At 44.6% G+C, this 20,985-nt stretch overlaps 1 protein-coding gene across 6 annotated transcripts in view; it reads left to right on the forward strand.

The window, feature by feature from the left end:
- The window catches only part of SH3PXD2A (SH3 and PX domains 2A), a 269,014-nt gene that overhangs the window by 184,797 nt on the left and 63,232 nt on the right, over nucleotides 1-20,985 (forward strand). For 2 of the 6 annotated variants that reach the window (XM_030030152.1, XM_030030155.1), the window contains exons 7-8: nucleotides 312-359; nucleotides 9,493-9,624. In XM_030030152.1, the coding sequence (XP_029886012.1) occupies nucleotides 312-359; nucleotides 9,493-9,624 (180 nt within the window). Of the gene's footprint in view, nucleotides 1-311; nucleotides 360-5,415; nucleotides 5,524-5,669; nucleotides 5,690-9,492; nucleotides 9,625-20,985 lie in introns of those variants that run through there. The other 4 variants (XM_030030154.1, XM_030030159.1, XM_030030160.2 and 1 more) reach the window with 3 other exon arrangements.

Here is a 20,985-nt window from a genome sequence, read left to right on the forward strand (position 1 = left end):
GTCTCTTGGTATATATTCTCCATCCTATTGGGAATAAGCTCAGAGCATATCTTACTCTGAGATCTCAAAATCGGATCACTGCAGATCAGTTTCATAAGTTCTGCAAGTCCCCTAAAACATAAAAATTAACTCAGTAGTTCTTATCACTTGACCTTTAACTAAGTCCCCATCATGCCAACACCACTCTTAAGAAAAACTTAACGTTTCTTTCAAAGCTGTCTTGACTAACTTCCAAACTTTCTGATACAACTGTTCTCTTGTTTCTCTAATTACTTTCTCTTTTCATGGCTGCCCTCTTCTTGGATTTCAAGTTTGGATGTCCAGTTTGTCTGAGACTCCAAAAAAGAGTGTCGCTCCAGGTAAATTCTTTTATCTTGGTGTTCTGCATGCTATTAAAAAGAGAAGTCTGTAGCTCAAACTGTGTGTGGTTTTGGAGTTGTCTTGAATGTGAGTCTCTGACAGTGGATATCCAGGATCTGTTGCCTACTTGTGTACTGGTTTTTCATGATGCATGACTTCTGATAAGGAAAAGCTTTGCTTTTCTGACTGCTGCCTCACCTTGATGTTTCTGCTAGCAGTGGATAGTAGTTTGCTGTGTTATATCTTCCTTGCCCAACTCAAAGCCACAGTCCAAAGCAGCTTCCTTCTTGTGTGGGTTGACCCTGGCCACAGTTAAGTGCCTGCACAGCTGCTCTCTCACTGTCCGATGTGGGATGGAGGAGAGAAAAGGAGCTAAAGTGAAAAATCTTGTGGGTCAAGGTAGAGAGAAACATGACTATATGCTCCTTGTTCTTCTGAACTGCTGTTTTTCTTTTCCACAGTAAGTGGAGAGGGTTTTATGTGGAAAACATGGGGCTATGAGGAAGATGCAAAATTTTCATGGGAGCATCAGACTCCTTGTCACAAGGAGTTGGGAAGGAGGAGGGAGAGGGGAAACAACTTTTAAGTGAGGGGTTAGGGTCTGGGGAGAAGCAGTCCAATACAAGGCAAAACCTAAGCTTTATAATATAAGGTATCAGGACTTCTCTTGAGTAACAAGTGGATTTCTTCTGCAAACATTTGTCACCTGATGTGGAATACCGCAGAAGAGGTCTTTTCTTCATTCAAACTTAGGAAAAATGATCATGAGCCGTAGACCCTGTGTCTGTACAGGATGCTGGCCTGGTCACCCAGGTGGTTCAGGCCACACATGGGTCTCGAGGCAAGGAAAGATGGAAACACTCCTGCTGCTTTCCATACCAGATTTGGTAAATATTCAAGTTCATGCCCTGTTCAAAGTATGTGAACAAAATCCCGCCATCCTCAATGGATGAGTGCTTGCTTGTCTGAGGTTTTTAGTAAGCAAGACTGCTGTGATTTCAGAAATACTATCCTTGACAGAAGTTGAATATATCCCTGTGGGGTTCTTCCTGATCTTAGCAGAGGAGGTCTAATTTCAGGGTGGTAGTTGGATATAAAAGTGCAGAAGTATCTGAAGTATTCAGTCACAGGAGCCTGGTGATTGATAGGTCACCAGGGAGTTCAGACAGAGAAACAGAACGAGACTGAGCGGGAGAGAAGCGTGTTGAGGGGAAGACAGAAGGGGTGGTGTCACTTGGGAAGAATGACAAGAAGCCCTCAGATTACCTGGCTGGGGGATGAGGCTGGGTTTCTCTGACTCTCTACATCTGTTGTGACTGTTTCATGTTGCTATATGTAAAATGACAAATTGAATGCCAAGGCTTTCATCCTTCTTGAAGGGCAAGGAAGTGAAATCTTCACTAGATACAAATTTCTTCCCTTCGGCTGACTGCTTTTAGCTAAACGCATCTTGCTAGTTTGGCTTCAAAAAAATCTGTGCGTGATGATGGGGCACATATAAGTGATTAATTGCATGGCGTGGTGCTCAAGAAGGTGAATGTCGATACACAGTCCTGCTCAGAAGTCTTCTGGTACATCTGGCAGTTTCTTAGTCTCCATGCTGTTCCAGTTCACGTGGCCTTTCAGTTTGCTGCTCATCCAAATGACTCCCCAATTTCCAACACAGTTACTCTTCAGTCCAGACCTGCCATGGGCTGTATCCTAATGTGGCAGGCTGACGGAGCAGACTTGAATTTGAATTTGATCTTTACCCATGTAGTACATACCTGTGCCCTGGGCTGGGGGTTGGAGATTAGAACAGAAGTCAGTTTTGTGCTGCCCGAGCTCCAGCTGAGGGCGTGAACCTGCTCCACACAGTGGAGACTCTAACCAAGGATTGCAAGTGGTTTAATTTCCTACTTTGGAAAAAGACAGGTGCCATGCAGCCATATTCTGAGAGGTGCTGTGGTGGGGCACTAGTTTGGGTCACCCCAACTGCTGTTAAATTCCTTGGCTAGTCTGCTTTGTGCCATGTGGAGTAATGTCAATGCATTGCACCGGTGAGCAGGACTAGGGAAGATGCCAGAGTATATAGGTGACTTCAGCCTAGTGGAAGACCCTGTCTAGCAGCTGTGTGAAAATCTCCAAGCAGTTTAACAGATTTGTGTGCAAAATACTTAAGTATTCTTAACTGTTGCTACCTGTAACCTAGTTGGTTGGAATAGCTGTTCAGAGAGCCAACTTTCCAAGAAGGAGTGGAAAGACGACTCAACTTTTTTTTTTTTTCCTTTCACCCTCCTGCCTCTAATTTTTCTTGGCTCTGTCTTGAAACCTAGCAGATCAAAAATAAAAACTAAAAATCCTGAGACTAACAAGCTCCACTTGGCAAAGGTCAGTACTGAATTTCTCCATTTGTCAGGATTTTGTTGGAAATGCTGCTGAGGACTGTAAAGAAGGAAGAACTGAACTGGAGCACTCGCTTGAGAGAGCGCCTGCCATTTACCATGGGCCAAGCTTGTTCCTGACACGCTCCCTGTGGGGGCTGTGTTTTGCTGCTGCTTTTAGCTGTGTGTTAGACACGTACTCCAGTGCTGGAAGCCGCAGTCTACCCTAAAGCTGCCACTTGTCCCAAACTCTTGAAGGTTTATCCAGATCTTGGTTCTTAGAAGTGCTAGAAAATACTACGTGTGCCTTATGCTGGGAAATGAATCCAGGCATCGGGTTAATTTTCTGCTGCTATGATTGCTGGTCATATTCCCTTCTTGGTGGCAATGCATGCTGTTGGCTTGGGCTCCCTGTAGCTGTTTGTAGCAGCAACCCAGGGGGCTAGGAGGGAGTTAATGCAGTTCATGGAGTTACCATCTATACCAGGTCTCTGCATGTATAGTCAGAAGAATGATAAAGACTAGAGTTTTAGCTACTCTGCAAGGAAGCTATTGCCCCATGTACTGAAAGGCTTGTAGAGCACACGAGCTCTGTGGAGTTGAGGAAGGTATATGTATGGATGCTCCCTTATGGAGAAACTTCTTGTATATTAATCGTGGCTGCTAACCTGGGGTGAGAGGGTTTGCATGCTGACCTGGCCATTACTGGTTGCATGGTGCTCAACCTTATTTTATTTGCAGGCATTCTTTGGTACGTGGACAAGGTTTTAGGCCAAACTTCTCTGGCTTTGACTCTTCTGAATTACTTAAGCGGTCAGATCCAAACCCTTCCTTTTCTGCTTTTAATCCTGTATCTGCTTAATAGCAGGGTGTCACCTGCTTCTGAAACTCGTTTCTGAAAATGCAACAGAATTGCTTTGTTCTTTGTAAAAGGGCTACCTGGCCGAGCTCAGGAAAGAACTACAGAAATGATAGTGTGTTAATAACCCATTTGATAGACTTACGCAAATATTTATCTATAATGAGGCAAAGGGATTTTTGCCAGTGCTGTTTTATTGCTAAGACCTGGAGACTGGACTGGACTTGTACTGAATTCCTTCAGTTACTATGGGTGGTGCTGAACTTCCATCTCCGTCCCTAAAGCTCTGTGGCTCAGGATTGCTACACCTAGAGCTGTTGATCTCTGAAGTTAAACACTGCTAGGACTGGGGGGATTCCTGTCTGGCAGAAGGGATGGAGATGTATCCCCTTTCCTATTGCCACAAGCTGTGAGTGGCTTTTAACCTCCAAGAATAATTGATGCAAATATAGCCTGAATTTTGTTAAGTGGGAAGGAGGCTGAAGAGTGAAAGGCTGGAGTGCAGGAGTATCCAGGAGATGAGTCAAAGGCCTGATTGTTTAGGGCATATTAAGAACAAAAACCAAAAAGAACAAACAAACAAAAATCCAAAACAAAGCAAAAAACCCTCACTGAATAGAAGAGAGATCCTAGGCTTAGAAACATGGTTTTGATCTGAATCTGTATTGTCCCCAAGGAGATTTGTAGGGGGCTTCATCAGTCTCATCCCACTGCTTACTCTAGGAACTGGTTATTTTAGGAACTGCTTTTCTGAGACCCCTGTGAGATCGTGCAGCTCTTGTGTAATCTCGTGTGCTTTACGTGGTAAAGTCTGTTTTTCATCTTGTGTGTAGTAGACACTTAACCCAATTTTTAGGCAGACCTAAGCTCTCTATCTTAAAATACTTGGGGATAGATCACTGGTGGAAGGCAGAAAGAAAACATGCAGTTTCAATATGTTTATTTATCAGAGTGACATGGTCCTTCTGATAAGAAAGAAAAGAGGTAGAGTTTTTAGGGGAGGAAAATCCCTGTGTTTAGAGCTGGGTATATGTTGTGAAGGGATAGACTGATTTGAGGATTTTAAGTAGGCTTGCTGCTATTCTGGGTATTCTTTTTTCTTTTTTTCTTTTTTTTTTCTCCTTCCCCAAAAGGAGTTTTCCAGAGATACATAAAGGCTTACCCTTGAAGAATTGGCTTTAACAAGAAACCACAGGTCTAGATCCAAGCTACCACAGTTACTCCTCCCTACGTGCAGAAAAGTGTGAAGCTCTGACTTTATCGTATGGAAAGCTGTGACACTCGGGGATGCTTTCTGCCAGACACCCCTGCGTGCAGACCCTGCACGTGTCCTCAGGAGTTGTGCCCAGGTCGGAAGAGCTGGACTACCTGCCAGTTGGTTGTTCAACTGTGAATCATCCTTATGGCGTTCACTGACCGTTTCTGTGGTTTTGGCTTCTTCTGCAAAACTTCCACTGACCAGCCCAGTACTAATTCATTTAGTCTGAATCTGTAAACACTTGATTGATAATCATAAAAGGGCAATATAAAAGCCTGTGCGCTGTATGGATTAAAAGAGCAGACATGTTTATAGCCTGATAACAACAGAGTATTCTGGCAAAGATCAGGAGTCTCAGATTTCCATATCCAGATGATTTTATTTTTGGAGTCCAGTTGGTGGTTTTAATTTTTGGCTATTGCAAAACCATCGTAGGTCTTAGCTGTTGCAACATAGGAGGAGGAGGAGGAAGACGTTGCTTGGAACGGGTGCTCTGCGCTCTTATTTAGGAGGCTTTCACAGTAGTTGCTGGTCTCTGAGTACAGTGGGAGGAATGATGCTCCCTCCTCGCTGCCTGGTGAGGGGGACAGGGCGCAACTGTGTCACTTAATAGTGCCAGCTGTGAGGGGCATGGACAAGCTCCGATGACATTTCTGCCCAGCCCCAGGAAGGGAATCGTTGAGGTGAGGAGCAGGAGGATTGTAAAGTGGAGCCCTATGGAGAGGAGGAGGGGTATCCTCAAGACTTTAACCAGGAAACGGACTCGAGGCAAAAAGAAACGGAGAGGCAAGCAAACTCTTATTTCAGCCAGCGATCTATCGTGTGCTCTGCTCTGGGGAGGGCTTGCAAGTTGGAGCTAAACCAAAACACTAATTCTGCTTTTTTGGGGGAGAGGAGGGGGGAACTCTACCTGGCACATGAGCCTTATCCTGTCCTCTGCTCTCCGTTTCTCCTGCCTGGGCTGAAGAGGCTTTTAAGAAAGTGGGGCTGTAATGTCAGGGGGGCATTGCAGTGTGCATATGAGCTTGCTGGGGAACTTCTGCCACTCTGCATCCCTCTTCTCTGGCGTGCTTCACACTGAGCAGGCTGTTACTCTTCAATGAGTTGCTGCGTCCTGTGTTACAAATTAGACCTGAGCTAATTGGCAGGGATGCGGAAGTGCCCACGGCAGCATGTGTAATCGGTGCTGTGCTCTCTGTAGTGTTGCCCATCTTGTTCTTTTTGAATCCCCTTTGCGGGGAAAACCTGCAGTCTGACGTAACATACCAGCAATGTTGTAGGCATCCTGAGTGTCATTGAGGAGTAATTCATCTAAAGATGCTTGTGGGGGATGGAAGGCTGAGGAGGGTTAAAATTTTTTACCCTACTGACTGTAACTGAAGGGAATACAGTAACAACCTAAACCAGCCTACCCAGAAAATGTTTAAGGCTTTTGATTGCCGGGAGGAGTTGTTTCTCTGTCTTCTTTCTTCCTCTCCTTCCTCTTTCTTTCCTCCTTTACTGTTACTGAAGTCTTCCCCACTGTGCAGTGCTTAACCCTGGGTGAGCATTGCTCTGGGAGCCACAGGGACCACACCACTCCAAAGGGGATATCATCTAGGCATGATCTGCTGTAGCTGTAAATGAAGAAGTTTGTTTGACCTTGGTTACTTCCTAGACCAAGGAATTTATCACTCTACTTTTTTTGTCTTAATAGGAACCCTCTAACATTTATACAAGCTTCTGTTAAAACAGTCTCTTAATTGTATATGTTGCACCAGCCACTGTAGTGACAAATCTTCCTGCAGCAAGTACCTTTTCCAAGGCAGCACAGAGTAAACAGCATCCTAAAGTCCTGCTGGGTTTCAGATATGTGAGTGCAGATATAACCTAACTTGCCAGACTGTTGTAAACCCACTTTTTTTGGAGCCAGAGCTGCGGAGGTGGATTTGAACTGCTGCTTCTCTGGGTTTCCTGGCAAGGGCGCTCCACTGGCACATGGTCCCTGGTTCGGCCTCGGTGGCTGATGGTGGGGTGTTTGCCAGCCTGCGCTCCAGCCTGGTCCTCTCCTTGTTCCCAGCAGGGAATCACAGTGTATCACAGGAGCACTGCTCCTGCCACCAAGCCAGTGCTGTTTTGGGTTTTCCTTGCTCTACTCCCATGAAAACTGTCTAGGAGATTAGAGGAAGTAAGATGGTTGGGATGTCTATTTAGCAGGTAGCTTCCTGCATGTCCCCTGCTCCCTCTGCCACTGTTAGGTCCCTCCTTTTGCCTTTCCACACACCTAATTCTCTGCTGATGTACATGCATAAAAGGCTTTTGTTTCTGGTTAGAGAACTGGCATTTATCTTAAGAAGACTAAAATGAAGTAGGGGTTGTAGGTGTTACTAGCATAAATACATTGGGGGAAGATGATAATGCTGCCCTATTCTGGACTGGAGAAGGGACTGTGTGGGAAGCAGTGTGAAACGGGAAGGCATCTCATCACAGTCTAGATAACCCAATTAGCACTGGTTTAAAGCAGAACACACAAGTCAAGTTGATTCATTGTGAACAGAAACATGATGCTTACTTGGAATGCACAGCTATCCTGAAAATTTTTATTATAAATTTCAATGTTGTCAGTTCATGGTCTTCTCCCCCTATTCCTGCTACTGGCTGTGATTCAACTATCTATAGAAAAGCTAAATCTCTTAAACACAAACTTCTAGAGGAGATGACTCCTCTTTAAAGAAAATTAACCTACGTAACCTGAGGAGAGTCAGAGGCACGCTTAGGGAGCAAGGAAGTCTTCTAATTTTCTGGATTTCTTAAATCTGGTCCAAAGGGAGGTATTGTGATAGTGTTTCCTTTCAGGAAATGGTTGAATTAATTGCTTTTTGTTCTAGGATTTTCATTTCACAGGATGCTGTTTTAATGGCTGATGCATTCTTTACCTTTCTCTTGGCAGGGATGCTAATTATTTGTCTGTAGAATCACTTTGCATCTTCAGCCTAAACGCATATGAACATGCTGCGTTTAGAAACACAGTGCTGAGCATCCTGTGCTTGGCTGTCAGTCCCCTGACTTGTCTGGTGGAGTTTCAGACCATGCTGCTTCCTTCCCATCTCTTGTAGCCAATTTGTCTTCAGAGATTCAGGAGACCTGGAGTCTGCTCCTGGCTCTGCCCCCGTCACGTGAAATGGGACTTTCAGCAAGTCATACATCTGCTTCTGTCTCCGCTTTCCATCTGCGTCTTAATCTAGAGAGACAGGAACTGCCTCTTAATATGTAAAATGTATAATAATGCTGTTGGCCCAACCACTCTGCCCTAATACACGCTGCTGTAATTCAGGAAACCTGTAAAATAATTTTGCATTAGGGTGTGTTGGCTCTTAGACAGAAGTTGTAGGTGCTTTTTGCTCTGCTCTGACGCTTTGAAGAGTATATGAATAAGGGCAAATTAAGAGACCCTGATGTCCTAAAGGTTTTCATGACTTTTCAAGGCAGTTTCCAGGCAGAGCACAGTCGGTTTGTGCCTGGGCTTGGAAGTGCAGAGGCCCCCATCTGCACTGTTTATGTTGCACCGGAGAGCCGAGATGCATCTCATACGGCGAGCAGCAGCGCAAGGAGGTCTCCCTCCACGCTGGCACAGCGGTGTGCCTGCCTCGCGGCTCCACCCCAAAATGCGCAATTTCGGGTTGGGGGTAGAGAAGTCAGAAATCAAAAGAACCCAAGAAGAAACTCCAGGAGTGTGGGGGAAGGGAGGAGAACGGTTATTTTGCACCTTTTTTCCGCCCCTCTATGTGTGAGAGCCTACTCTCGTTCATAAATGGCTCTGATAGCCGAAAGCCCGCGGTACAAAGAGAAACTGAACAACTGGAGAGGTTGGCTCCAAGGGCTCCAAAAAGGCACCGAAGGGCGACGGAGAGGGGGAAGCCGGCGCACGCTGTGCCCTGGTCCCGCTCGGGGCTGCTCTGCCGCGGGGAATGCGGAACTGCGGAGCTGGCGGGGGGCAGGCGGGGGGTGGCCGTGTTTGAGCAAGGATCTGGCGCTATAACTTTTTTTTTCTTCTTCTGTTTCAAGTAAACACTCTTCCCCGCCCTCCCTTCTCTCCCTCCACCCCACCTCCCTCTCTTTCAATCCTGCTCATGTGTTTCTATTTAAGGGCTGCAGTGCGGACGAATATGATTGGCATCTACAGCCCCCTCTTGACTTTCAGCTCGAGCCTTTAGAGTGGAGAAGGAGCTGAGCCGCCAAGGGGAGAGCTGTTTTTTTTTTCCTTTGGGTTTACTGGGGGGATGGCTCAGCTGTGGATTTATGCTGCTTCTGCCCAGGATTTTTCTCTCTGAATGGGAGCAAGGATTGTGGAAACCATGTTGGGAAGAGGTTTATTTTCAGAATCCATCATGAAACTTTGCAACTAATTCACTGTTTTCAGCTTCTTTTCGTATTTTTTTCCTCCCTTTTTTCTTTTTCTTCTCTCCGATGTCCCTCTGTGCTGCTGGGTTGTGGGCCAGAGGAGGCTGTTTCTATATGGCCAGCCATTTGGGGATATGCTGCGAGCCAAGGTTGTTTGCTGATTCGCTTGGCTCTGGTGACAAGTTGGCCTGTCGTGAATCGGATGGACGGAGGTCGCTCTCAAGGAGCCATGGCTGGAAGCTGGCTTACGGCTTGCTTTTTCCCTTCCCCAGGTGCTGATGCTAGCTCTGAACCCATGATCCTGGAGCAATATGTGGTGGTGTCCAACTATGAGAAGCAGGAGAACTCTGAGATCAGCCTCCAGGCTGGAGAGGTCGTGGATGTCATAGAGAAAAATGAAAGCGGTAAGACACGTTTGCTGCTTTTCCCTCTTCCAATGGTCCAATTTTTGCATGTGTTCCTCTTCTTTCAGTTTCCTCATCACTACTTGTAGCTGTACGTTAGCTCCATCTGGTACAGTTACTATGTCTGGCTGAGGATGTTGAAGTTTCTCAATGTTGATTTGGGCTGGGGGCCAAATGTTGCCTTCTACTGTAAGAATGTTTCATAGGTTTTGTGCGTTAATTAGCCAAAGTACACTAATGGAAAATGAAGGTGAAGGCAGAGAAGGATCTGCAGCTAATGAAGCTAATGTATAGTAGACTGATATAGTTGCCCTGCTGTCTCTTCAAGTCTCTGTCAGCATTTCCATTACTAACTCCCTTTTTGGAGGATTTATAGGATGAGTGTTTAAAAATTGCTTGGGATGAAACTTGGCTTGACAGCTGAGCCCGTGGCCCACAGCTCAGTAGGGAAGGGAGAGAATATGCGTAGATAAATACGTGGCCATGCAGTTTCAAAACTTCTTGCAGGAGTGTTAATTGGGGAATTTTGAGGCAAGGAGGCAGAGGCTGTCATGTAAAAGCAAGATGAAATTCCTTCTGCCATCCGTGGAACAACCAGCTTCCACTTGGAAAATGAGACTTTTGGCAAGTGTTTGTATAGATGTCTTTTTTGTACGTTAACTCTTGGATGCCTGGTAGCTTTCAGTCAGGCTGAACAAATGCAGGAGACTGTGTGCATGTGCGTGGTTGGAGCAGGTTAGCAGCTGGTTTGAGTAACTGCCTGTCTTCAGCAGCTCCCCCTCCTCCCCTCCAGCACTCCCTCTGTATGAATCCAGAGCTGTTGTCCAGGACTAGTTTCCAGCCCACTCGTGACTTGTGTGTCCTCATCCAGAGGAACTGCTGGCATTTGGAGTCATTCAAGCAAAAGCTCGTGTCGTGGTAGCACCATGTGCAGGGCTGTCACAACTGGCTGGCTCTGGAGTGTGTGCTGGGCATGCCGGAGCTTGGGGGAACCAGGGCACCCTGATCTGGGACTCAAATCCATCTTCCAGAGCTCTGAGTCATGTTATCCACAATGCTGACCATACATTGTAAATTTTTTTTTTTTTTTTTTTTGGTTCTTTTAATGGAGTGGTAATTTCTCTGCTGTATGAAAGCCTGATGCTTGTTTGGCTCAAAGCGATGCAGTTAGTTTCTGGCCGGTGATTTAGCGTGGTGTCCAAAAGGATAGTGTGTGGAAATGCACTGGCTAGTGTGAACAGAAATGCCTGTCTCCTGGGTACTGACTGTATCACTTGCAAAACTAGTAGAGGCCAAAATGCTCATCTGCCCCACTTTAAAGCAATCATTATGATTGAAGGGGGAAAATGTCTTCACTTTTTAAACTGTGTCTGGGCTAGTGGACAAGCATCCTCCCTTCCAAGCTTGATGGCTCCTCATTGTCAACAGTAGGTGTTGCTGCTGTCGGAACAAGCCTGGTTATTGTGGCAACTTACATTCATATCCGATGATATCCCTGTCTTGGATAATGGCTTATGGAGCCAAGGGAATTTGCCTGTTAAATAATGCAAGAAGTGTATGAATTCCAAATTACAGTTCCTTTGTGTTTACTTTTAGTGTGGCCTCTGCTTTGCATGGTTCACATCATATTGTATTGAACCATATAGTCTGTGGAGATATAAATGGAGAGTGTCAGGGTTTGAATTTAATTAGTGGGTCTAGAAATGTGACTCTTCTTAGGAAACATCCTTGAATTTGGATTACGGTTCTTAAGACCATATTCTGATGCTTAGCAGCCAGATTTCTTAATGTCCATGTAAACAAGGAAGGAGGTCTGAAGCCACGAACTCCATGCTATGATCTTGCCCTATATATTTATATATATATATATGTATGTATGTATGTATGTATAAGAGAGATATATTTTAAAAAAACCTTAAGTCACAGATTGGTGATGGAGAGAGCATCATTTGCTTTGGATGCTTGTCTAAACTGTTCTGGCAGTGAAATCATGTTTTAGTTGTTCCAAGAACGGGGCTCCACACATACACTCTTTCTCGCCCCTAGGTTAGGGATACCACAGGAATGACTTTAACACTATGACTTCTTGTCTCTTCAGCTGTAGCTGAACCTATGAATGGCGTGTAATGAAACTAGCAAAAGTTTCTGAAGTGCCAACTTTTAAAACTCATGAGTTATTGTTTGAATTTCAGTGTAGGCAAGCAAGCAAGCCTAGTAGATGCAGTTATGACTTCTAAGAACATGGGGATACACTTTTCAAGAAAACAAGATTATTGGACTATGCACATGTGTAGTAATTCATCTGACTGTATGGTTATGTTGGCTTCCTAAGTGTTGTGAAACGATAGCTGCAATAGTATAAATTAAACTTGTTCTCCTGATCCAGACAGACAAAGGTGATGTAAAGTATTACGGATGTCACCTGCAGCAGGGACAGTTTCTTCAATGAAAGGAAGGAAGTATGGCTAGGTAGCTTGTTAGCTGTGTGGCTGAGAAGTCCCATCAGACTGGACAGTGTGCGTTGGATGCACTGCTGGGCCAGTATCTCAAACTTCCTTGTGTCTATACATCCGTATATCATATGTCTGGTTTGGGTTTTTTTTAACTGTACTTTGGGGAAGCTAGACATGAAAAGGCACAGGTGACTGCTTGATTTTAAAACCTTGCCTGAATAGGGTTGCTTGCTAATGCCTAGGGACACTTAAATGGTTCTTTTGTTTCCTGGAGTGGGAAGAACCTTAACTTGGCTCTGTTGCATGGCTTTGTAGGGAAGAAACACCTTCTCTTTACTGGTCAAGTGGCCCTATGCTTTTTACACAAGGAAGCTCAAAACTAGTTTCTGAACAATGGTGCCTGTTTCATGTCCTGCTGGATTTTTTCTTCTGAACACTTCTAGGGCCTGAGCAAGCATCACAGTCTCCTCTGATGTTTGCCTGCAAATTGTGTACCCCCCTGAAAGGAAGTAAGCTCTGCTTTCAAAGGCCAGTGTATATAGGGCAGAGGTAGAAGGGAAGGAAAATCTGGTGTCTGATTTATTGAAGTCTTACCTGGTTATCATCAAGCTACATTAACTTCATGTTAAGTAAGTGTGTTGCATTTACTGTATAGTATTATTCAGTGTTACTTTTCCCACAGATGGTATTTAAGGCATCTCGCAGGCAGATACGCACAAGCCCATTCGGTAGAGCCTTGTCTCATACTTAGTTTTCTTTTTCAGTAAGAGTTGGATAAGGTTGTCTTCATTATTGTGCCAATGGAAGTTATGATTTGGACATCATTTGAAGTTGAGACTTCTGTTCAGTATTATGACTTAAAAGCAAGGTCAGTGTAGCATATGTGGTGAATAATTCTTGAAACCCTTCATCTCGGTTATGAAGCCCACGGGTCACTGTCACCCAACTGTTGCTGCAATTGCCATGGAAGCAAACCTTTCTGGACTGAAAGAAATCTGTAGGATTTCTATACTTCAGAACAAATTATTTAGTAATGTACCAGCTCTCAGACTTCGACGCTTGGTTTTTGCAGCAAATGCCTATCTTGGCTCAACAAACAAAACAACAAAAATTGTCCTTTGACCTTAATTCTAGTTGCATGAGCAGAAAACCCACAGTGTGCCTGATGTATCTGATGGATATTTATCTCTTTCTTTTTTCCTTAGCTGAGGAGGAAAATCTGCATGTAGCAATGGTCACAGATGCATCAGGAGAAGAACGGAGGTTTACAGTCTCTACAGATGGTGTCTGGGAACAGGCTGTAGTTCCAGGGCTTGTGTTCCTTGCTAGAAGTGACTGTGATTTGTTTAAAGGCACTGTGTAACCAGCCTGCACTGTCCAACGCTATCTAAACAATTCTGAGCTGTTTCAGAATAACAATGTGAATAGTTGACTCAAGTCTTGTCTGTCAAGTACCTAGGCTTCTTTTAAACCTTAACTGAAAAAGCCTTGTGGAATGACTTAAAAATGTATCTCTGCTGCAGAAAAGAAATGTTGTGACTTTAAAGCAGGAATCCGACAGAGATTTCTTTAAGGTAGAAGGGGGAGGGACTGGGCCAGAGCAGCTCCCTGTCTGCCAAGTTTTGCGTGGATGTGGCTTGAAATGGTCAAGCTATAAACTGTGGCAGCAGTGTTTGCAATGGAAAACCTGACAGGCAGTGAAGTATAAGCGTCCTCCCAAGCACCTCTGCCTCCGCTGCTGCTCTACTCGCAGGCAGGATGGGTGCTCTTCCCTTGTGGCCCCCAGGAGCTGTGTCTGCAGCAGAGGCAGACATGGGATGGCATTTTCAGCTGGGCTGAGAAGGATCGTAGCCATTTCCTTTGCAATTATATAACTGCAGACCAATTTCCAATATTATATTACACGCAATACGTAAAACAAAGCTATTATGGCTAGTGTAACTTTATTGGGACCCAAAGAGATCTCTGGGAAGGGAGGCTGCTCTTCTCCCCTTAGCTGGGGTGTGGGATATGTCACTGAAGTATCACCATAAGGAATGTCTCTGCTCATCTGGGTGCCCTGGCTTAGGGGTCTTGGGACTTGCCGGTTGTCTGCACAGTGTCAGGAGACTAGCGTGTGTCTGGCAATGTGCTCTGCTCCACCGTTTGGTTTCACTTGTGCTGCAATTGTGATCTAGGAGAGGGACATAGAGAGACCACAGCTTTCTTGAGAGTGACTCCTAGGGGTGTAGTGGCTTCCCTATTGCAAAATCCCTCCTCTTAGGTTGAGGGCTTCTTGAGTTAGGCTTCTGCCTCTTCACGGGGAACACAGCACCCTTGATTTGAAGGTGTTGCTTTCCAGGGTTAAGTAAGTGGTTTTACTTGGTACCAAATTGGACCAAGATTACTTTCATGGTTAACTACTGCATCTTGGCTAAAGGTACACCCTTAAAGTGTTCCAGGTAGAAACAGAGAAACATGGGGTTTTTGCAACTCATGGATCAATCTTTCATCCCTATATCCCCTCTGCCATGCCTGTTTTTGCAAGTAGCACTGATTTTTGGTCCCCTTTCTTTAGTGATGGTGGGTTTTTTGCTTTAAATTCTTTAAAGACCACTGTTCCTGTCTTGCACCTGCTTTCTGCTGCTCTACCCCTTTCTCTAGGATGTTGTCTTCATGATCCCTCCTTTGTACATGGGGGGAGCATAGCACTGTATGCACTGCTAGCAGATGTCTCTCAGCATTAGTATTATCTTGCAAAAGCTGGCCAAAACCCAGTACACATCCATTTATTCGAACAGGTAAGTTAGCTAGCTAGCAGTTTCCTAGGCTTCAAAAATGTGGTTGTAGGTCTACACCAAATTGAAAATGCAGTTACCATGTTTGCTTATGAATTGACAATAGCTTTAAATCCACTGGTCAGATGTGTTACCAGACATGGTATGCCTAATTGCCAACATCATGCTTTATTTCAGGTGCAATTGTGCGTGCTGGCTTTCCCTGGAAAGCTCTTTTTCCTTACAAAGCATTTCAAGAGAATGTGGTCCATCAGATGTGATGCAGGACTTGGTTTCTGTTGTACATCCAGCCCTGCCCTGCTGTTTGCTCTGAGAAAGCTATTTCGGTTCTCTGCATTTCCATTCCTTCACAGCATGGCTGTGTATTTGAATTTTAAACCTTGTAAGAGACCATGGTCGTGATATAAAAAGTAAATACTCCCTCATACAGCAGCCCCTTCTCATCATTAGCCCTTGAGCTGTGCCTGGAATTTGAGGAGGAAAAACAAACACTTATGTAGGTCGAACACCTTTCCTCTAGCACTGGTGGCTTCATCCCAGAGGACAGGTTTAGGTGAGTGGCCACCACTAAATACCTGGGATAGCTTGTGTAACTACTCCTCTGTGCACCAGTGTTCATAATTCTCTAACAAGCAGAGCTGAGTTCAAGGAAGGACCACCCTAAACCCCTTCTTCAAAAACAAAGTTCTGTAGACTTAAGTGCCCTATTCTGAACACAGTGCTGCCTTGCTGTGCATCCTGCCTTTCTGGGCCTGTCACCAGCCCTGCAGCAGAGGATACTTGATCCACTTATGAATCAGTTCCTGTCCTGCTGCAGTTTTCTGCCCAGTGTATGTACTAAAGCGGACAAACACAGGCCATCTGAGAAGGCAGGGTGGGTGATTAGGAATTTTTGGCTAGGAGTTACCGGACAGTTGTTTAATGTCCTAAAAAACAGTGTTTGTATAAGTCCCTCCAAACAGGGACAATGCTGGCAAAGCAGAGACGCTTTTCTCCTTCAAATGCTTGCATCTCAGGGGCTGGAAAAGGGCTTCTCTGTGCAGTCAGAGTTTCAGAGTCATCTGTGGTGAGGGTAAGGGTGTTCAATGGCACTTGCTTGTCTCACTGCAGCAGTGTCTTTGTCTTCAGGCTTTTTGGAGGTAGTGACTAAGGTTGGTTGTTCTCGCTTTGTTTTGCAACAGTGTAAGCAAAGCATCCTGTTTGTGTGTCTGTTTGCAAAGGGTGGGTTTTATTTTAAAGTTTCACTGTCTGGAAGCTGGTGTCTATGGAGGGAGCCTGGGTGCCTTGTTTTAAAGTAGTCAATGGAAATGGGGTCAATGGAGTATTGATAGGACGAACAGGAACATTTAGACTAGTCCAGGCTCTGTGCTGGCTCCGGGGGAAGCCTGAGACAAGCTTAGAGCAGAGAGGTAAAACTGGATGTGATGGCTTGCTCTAGCCAAGTTCTCACTGGAGATCAGCTCCTTTCTGGGAATACAGTGCCTGACCAACCCTGCAAACACTTCAAACAGGCACTCCCTCTTCCAATGGCCTGTTTGCAAAATGTTGCATGGATGGAGAGTATTTACACTCACACCAGAAACAGCCGGGTCAGCAGGAGATGAGGAGGAGCTCTCCTTCCTCTGCTTTTGCCCCTGGGAGCCCAAGGGTGGGGTGACACTGTCTAATGACTTTAGCAGCTGTACTATGCTGGAAGCAGCCCTTGACAGCCTACCCTGACCTCTCTGGTGATTCTGTTTTGTAAGCTATTTTCTGACCCCTTTTTTTTTTCTTGCCTTTTTTCTAATCTTATTGGATTTTTAAATGTGTGCCTCTGCAAGGGTAGGGGGGTGGTGGCTGCTTTCTTCTTCTGACTGTACAACTTTCATCAGGCAAAGGATGTTGGTATGGCTGAAGCCCTCATTTGAGTTTCACGAATTTAACTTAGATTTACTGTGCCCAGAATGGAAGCATGCTGCAACATTTCTAAAGCGGTTACCTCTGAGCTGCAGTTCAAGGCTGCCCCGTACTTACGCTTGAACGATAAGCTATTTGAGACTGACATTTCTAGACCTGCCTACTGCTTGAGCATCACCACACCATCATCTCAGCTGAGGTTGGGAGGTTGCTGCATAAAACAAAACACTTGAATTATGAATGCGTTGTAATATTTGTGCTGCTATCTTGTGATGTCTAAATGCCTTTCCTCTCCCCCACTTAGTAACTTACATGGCAAGTGACGTTTATTTCTGTGTTTAAGAGCTGGGAAGGCAACTATTCTGGAATCAAAGCAGGGTTGTTACTGCTCTGGTGTTTGTAGTTGTCCTCTGTCACTGTGGAAAATTACATTGTTCTCCATTGCCACCTCCAAAATACCTGTGGTTTTGTGACTGGGCAAAGGGATTGAGGTGGGCTCCTGCTTTTCTGCTGGGAATACTCGTTCCAGGCCTGTGATAAGGAGAGATTGTCCCTTTAATTGTGCTGTGACATTTCCATCTCTTCTGGGAAGCCCTTTGGCATTTCATAGACATCCTTGCTTGGTTTTCCTTTGCCCAACTTTGAATCGCAGTGTATGCTTGCTCTGACTTCTTGGTGACAAGCTCATTATGAACACTTGAAATATGGCTGTCTGGTAACACTATGCCCTTTGCAATGCCTAATTCTGCTGAAGCTTTCCTGGGACATCTCCAAACTGCTCTGGAGCACTGCTAGTAGGGATGTTTTGCTTGTTGGGATGAAGGAGTTGATTGGTGGCTTGTATTATTTGAGTCCCACTTGAGTTGGGAACAGCTGAATGTCTTACTAAAGTGACCTTCAGTGCATTCATAAAGCCTTGCTAAAGTTAACTAGTAGTGTTGTTCTGTCAGGTTCATCATGGAAGCTTTCAGTGTAGTAAGAAATTAATTACTATTTTCCAAGCAATGCTGCCTCATTTCATTCTCTCATAGAGGGAAAAGAATGATTAACAAGTAATAGGGACATAAGAGGTGTCATGGGGGTCATATTCTTCTAAAGCATTCTCCTCTTTAATAGTACCTATCAGATTCCCTCTATGTAGTGTTTGCTTTTAAATTGTTTTAAAGGAACATGACTCCAGATAGAGACACCGTAAGACTGAACTTCCAGTTTGAAATCATCCCTCTAGAGCATATTTTCTCAAATGCTTTGGGCTATAGTGTGTGGTTTATATTCATTTTTCAGTCCCATTCCCATTGTTTGACTTAATCTTGGCCAACTGCTGTTCTGACAGGGATAGTTCAGTTATGTGGAATTGGGGTTTTTTTTCCCCCTTTTTATGGAGACATCTGAAGTCCAACTACTTTGATTTCTGCATTCATTTACCTTTTCTTTAGCTGATGTCATGTCTTTGTGGGACAACTCTCCCACACCCTCAAATTTCTCTAAGCTGGGGGAAGGGTTATTGCTGTGAATAGGAAGTCTCCAGATACATTAAATATGCATCTCCAGGGCTGGGTTTTTCCCCCATCTCCTGTCCTCTAAGCATCCCACTGAAGTAAACAGGTTCCCTTTTAAACTTCCCTCCACCTGGCTTGATGTGGAACAAAATACTACCTGTTTAGTTCTACAGTTCTCTAATCTCTCAAGAAATGGGAATGGGACCCAGGGAGAGGAGTTCCCCTGCCTTGCAAGACCCAGCAGAGCAAGAAAGCCTTCACACAGGCAGGAGTGAAAGAGGTCCCACAAGGTTGCCAGGTCAGCATGCACGAAGACTTTTCTTGTCTCCAAACCACAAGAAGTGTAGTTCAAAGCGGGAAAAAGTCAGTGTCAGCCCTTGCAAAGATTGTTTGTTATCTGCAGCTGTTTTGACTTCCCCATATCTAAGGAGCTGAGACCCTTAAGCCCCACTCTAGGAGCAGGAGAGGGAAGAAGCCTGTCTGGACTTCATGTTTGGTAGCTGTGGGCATGAAGTCTGCTCAGGACTTCTGAGACTGCCCTGTTAGTCTGGTTGCTGGGGAGAGAGTGGGAGGTGACCACTGAAACCACGGACTTGAAGACTTAGTTGTCTATAAAGGCAACTTAGCCTCAGAGGAACGGGGCGCATCAGTAAGTGTGGAGAAGCCAAGATAGCAAGAAATACTACCTTTAAGTTTGCTGTACAACTCCTGAATAGTAAGTAGACTCTCTGAGGCCCCTGAAAACTTCAATTCTGAAATTTCCAGCTGACTGCAAGTTCCTCCTCTTTCCCTTCTCATCTAATCCTGCTGTGCTGAGACTTTATACTCGGGCAGATAGTTAAATTCTCTCTGTTTCCACTGCATACCCTGTTTGGAGCCCAGGATGGCAGGCTGGAAAGGAAAAAATTTTACACAGCATCCCTGGTTGGAGCCTTTACTCATTACCTCCTCTGTTTATGCAGTCACTGCCAGTTTCAAGACCCTGAAACCCGCCCCAAGAAAATGTTTCCAAGGAAAATCTGCTTTTCGTATTAGAATACATAAACTTTCTAATGATTGGGTTTCCTATATCAGCCAAATAGGTCACCAGCTCAGCACTGCAGCAAGAAACTACCTGAGGCCAAGAAAATACAAGGATATTACTGAGGCCTTCCAATGAGTCCTGTAGGTACCTTGTGGGCTATGTTCCTTGGGATGTGACTGCCTTTTTAAAAAAAAAAAAAAAAAAAAATTAAAAAAGCATTTTTTTCATAGGTTTTTGTTATGTCAAAGTTTCTTTTAAGAAAGCAAGTCATTGAAATGGCTTTAAATAAGCCCCGAAAATACTAAACTTAATGCATAGTGACTGACATCTTCTGCCCTTTGTTCTAGTTAATCAAGAAAGCAATTGTACACAAAGACTTTGGCTCTTGTGGTGACTTTCAGGCCCATTTTCCCAAGTAAGCAAAAGACTGATGGTGCATTTTTGTTGTGTCAGATGAGGACAAGATTAATAAAGGATGGAAGAGATTTTTTTTTTTCCCCAAGCTGCACAGCAAATAAGCAGTTCTAATAATACTTTGGCAGTGAAATGGAAGCTGTAATCATTAGCAGACGCGTTTCAGTGACGACTAGTAGCATAACTTGTTACTTTTGGTTTTCATGTTAAAAAGAGTTCAGTTTCCCCACAAACCAATTTCTTGTCCATCTTCAGATTAAGCAAAACCTACAGAAGTAATTGTCTTTCTTAGGAGTTTCATAATACAATCAGATTTAGGGGGTGGCTTTACAGAGGGCTGTAGGTTGGCTCTTCCCATCCACCCCTCGGGCTGGGACATGAGACTTTCCAGCATTCTTGATGGAGACTTCAATTATTTTTGTGGTAGAAAGATGTTGGCTCATGGCTGGATTAACTGAAGCAGTTCTGGAAGATGCAAGGGATGAGATGGGCTCTCTTGGATCTCTATTTTACTGGCTGGCTTCTTTTTACTATTTTTATTGGCCGGTTTGGTTTTTTGTATCTTGATACTGTGTGACTTCATCTGAAAGTTTCACATGCAATGGGACATCACTTTATTTCAAAAGAAACTGGACTGCAGTTATACTGGCAACATAGTCAAACTTCAGCTTGGTGATAATGTGAAGTATTTCCCAGACCTTGCTTGAGTCCGTATCTCCTATTTCTCCCCCGCAATGCAAATGCGTGCTGGAAAGCCCTCGCTTGAAAAGTTGTTTTAATTCTGTTCACAGAACTGCCTCCTGCTGATCTTTTCCTCTCTCCCATCGCGTGCGCACACCCTTTCTGGTAAGCGTGCTGGTGGGATGGGCTTTAATGCAAGCATATCTCCCAGTGGTTGGAGGGTAAGGGCAATGCTGGGTGCAGTCATGCCACAGACCTAGCTTCACTTTGCTTCTATATTAATACAGCTGCCATATGTTTGCTTAAGAATCCCAGACTGGTTTGATACTTGGATAAAAGAAAAAGTAAGTTGTTGCTTTTTCATGATTAGCAGCAGCTTGACTAGCTAGACTAGTGCTGGCAGGCACACGTCTGCGCTGTCTGACAAGTGTAAGATAACACCTTCATGATTTGATGTCCAGGTCTTGAGGCACTGTGCTGACTTTCAAATGGTGACCATATGTGCAGGTGAAATGTATCCTTCTTAAAGGACAATAGCTCTTAGGGAGTCTAGGTGACTGCATACAAAACCTGGCAATCGAATAACAATTTCAGTGTGCTGAAACCGAAATGAAGTT

Source organism: Aquila chrysaetos, chromosome 11, assembly GCF_900496995.4.
Source record: "Aquila chrysaetos chrysaetos chromosome 11, bAquChr1.4, whole genome shotgun sequence".
Classification (NCBI taxonomy): domain Eukaryota; kingdom Metazoa; phylum Chordata; class Aves; order Accipitriformes; family Accipitridae; genus Aquila; species Aquila chrysaetos.